This window comes from Leishmania mexicana, chromosome 32, assembly GCF_000234665.1.
Source record: "Leishmania mexicana MHOM/GT/2001/U1103 complete genome, chromosome 32".
NCBI lineage: Eukaryota > Euglenozoa > Kinetoplastea > Trypanosomatida > Trypanosomatidae > Leishmania > Leishmania mexicana.
This window is the reverse complement of record NC_018336.1, coordinates 958,031-960,164: the sequence shown is the minus strand read 5'-3', so window position 1 is coordinate 960,164 and position 2,134 is coordinate 958,031. Positions and strand designations below refer to the sequence as shown.

Genomic DNA, 2,134 nt, shown 5'->3' with positions numbered 1-2,134 from the left:
CACACACACATGGCGCACCGACATCGACCCCGACCGCCCTCCCCCCCCAACATCTGCGCCAGCGGGATCGCATTAGAGAGTCTCGTCCCCATCGTCGCCGTCAGGGTCATCATAGGGTGCGTCGCTCTGCTTCCACCGCTTCTTTGTGTGCTGCTGCTGCTCGATCAGATTCATGTGAAGGTGAAACGTGGGCAGTCCGTCCAGCGTCACGCCGCGCGCCTTTGCCGACACCAGCTCCGCCTGCGTACTACTCTCCTCAGCGCCACCACTGAGGCAGCCGCTGCTGTTGACGGCGCGGTAGGCGTCGTCGCTGCGCAGGAAAAGCTCGTCTACAGCAGGTGGATATGTGTAGTACGGAATGCGGCCATCGTTCCAGTCTGTAAGGATCATGCGCGCCGTCGACTCCTCGTCCACCTGGCCACCGCGTGTGAGTCGTCCGCGACGCATCCCGACTTGTTCAATGAAGTCCATCACGTCGTTCTCGCGGAACTGGCTAATGCCGTAGAACAGAGCCAATGGGTGCAGCCCACTGTTGCGCAACGCCTGGTGGGCGGTGACGTCGGTGTTGTCGTGGTCATCAGCCTGCTGCACCGCCGTGCAGCGCTGCAGGAGTCGCTGCACTGGCAAGAACGGATTTACCAGCTCGCTAACCCGAATGGCGTTGCGCAGAACCACGTCGCCGCTGTCCTCGCCGGGGCTGACCACGCCGGGGCAGTCCATCACGCGGATGTCAGACCGCAGCTCCACCTCGGTGTTGCCCGTCGTGAACCCGGGCATGTTGCCGACGCCGACAACGTGCTTGCGCTTTAGCGCGTTAATGATGGAGCTCTTCCCAACGTTCGGGTATCCAATCACGCCAACAACGATAGCTTTGCGCTCGCCCGTCTCGCCGCTGCGGGCAAGTGAGCGCAGCCGCCGAAACATGTTCGTGACGTACGTTTGCCCCAGTGAACCTTTGGCGTTGGCTGCAAACGGAATGCACATGAGCTGCTCCTGTTGCTCAAAGTAGTTGATCCACGCATCCAGCACCTCCTTCGACGGCAGCAAGTCCACCTTGTTCAGCACCACAACTATCTTCTTCCGCTCTTCGCCGTAGGTTGAGCGGATGTTCTTCTCCAGCTGCGTAAGTCGGCAGCCAAGCGGGTCGCGGGCATCCAGCACCTGCAATAGTACATCGCAATTCTCAACGACGCGATGGAACTCTTTGAAGAAACGCTGCAGCGAGCGATCCTGCCCGCGGCGCGTCATATCCTCCACCCACACGTTGTCCTCCTCCGCGTAGCCCTCGCTGGCGCCGTCCTGGCGAAACAGCTGCATTGGGGCCTCGTAGTCATGCACTTTCTCGGAGGTGCGAAGCGCCAGCGTCAGCATCTCGCGACGGCGGTCCGCCAAGGTCGACTCGGCTTTACCGGCGTCCTCTGCGCTCTGAGCGACCTGCTGCAGGGCCTTGCCGCGAATCGGAGAGCAGACGCTGCCCTTCCCGAAGGCGCCACCGCCGCGCATGAGGTTGGCGAGGCGAAGGCCTCCGCCGCTTACGCCGCTGTTACTTGGCCGAGACCCACCTGCCTCCTCGGCACCGTGCATGTGCGGAATGCTCAAGACGCTGTGCGTGCGACGTTGTGCCGTTTGCGTCAGGCGCTGCGCCACGTCCTTCAGGTCAGGTACGCCAAGGTCCTTCTTGAGCACCTTTACCGGACCCTGCTGCCGCTGCCGGGCCTGCCGCGCATGCGCGCCGCCACCGCCTTTGCCGCTTTTTTTGGAGTGACTACCCATGCTATGTGCGCCAGGTGGCACCGTCGTGCGAGGAGGGAAGATGAGTGAAGTCTGTTGATGGATATGTATGCTGTGGCAGTGCTCGGAGGGCGGCATGCGCACACGTAAACACGGAGAGGTGGAGGCAAGAATGATGAGCTCGACAGATAAAGGTGAGGACGGAAGAGGGTTAAAGGGCGCAGCGTTGCCCTCACACAAGCCCGCATGATGTGTGTGGAGTAAAAGGCGAGAGAGTGAGCGACCCGATAAAGGGGTCCACTCATCCCGCTCTTCGAGCGGCACAAGCTTGCACAAGGCGGTTACCTACGTCACGTGCACTCGGCGGGGCGGCCACGATGGGCCCCACGCCCCTGTGTACTCC

General features: G+C 61.9%; 1 protein-coding gene across 1 annotated transcript; it reads right to left on the bottom strand.

The window, feature by feature from the left end:
* Positions 1 to 72: 72 nt before the first annotated feature.
* Positions 73 to 1,773, bottom strand: LMXM_32_2400 (putative GTPase protein; the record flags this gene model as incomplete). Its single annotated transcript, XM_003878447.1, has 1 exon — positions 73 to 1,773. The coding sequence occupies one exon, from the start codon at positions 1,771 to 1,773 to the stop codon at positions 73 to 75; it is 1,701 nt and encodes a 566-aa protein (XP_003878496.1).
* Between the last annotated feature and the right edge of the window lie 361 nt (positions 1,774 to 2,134).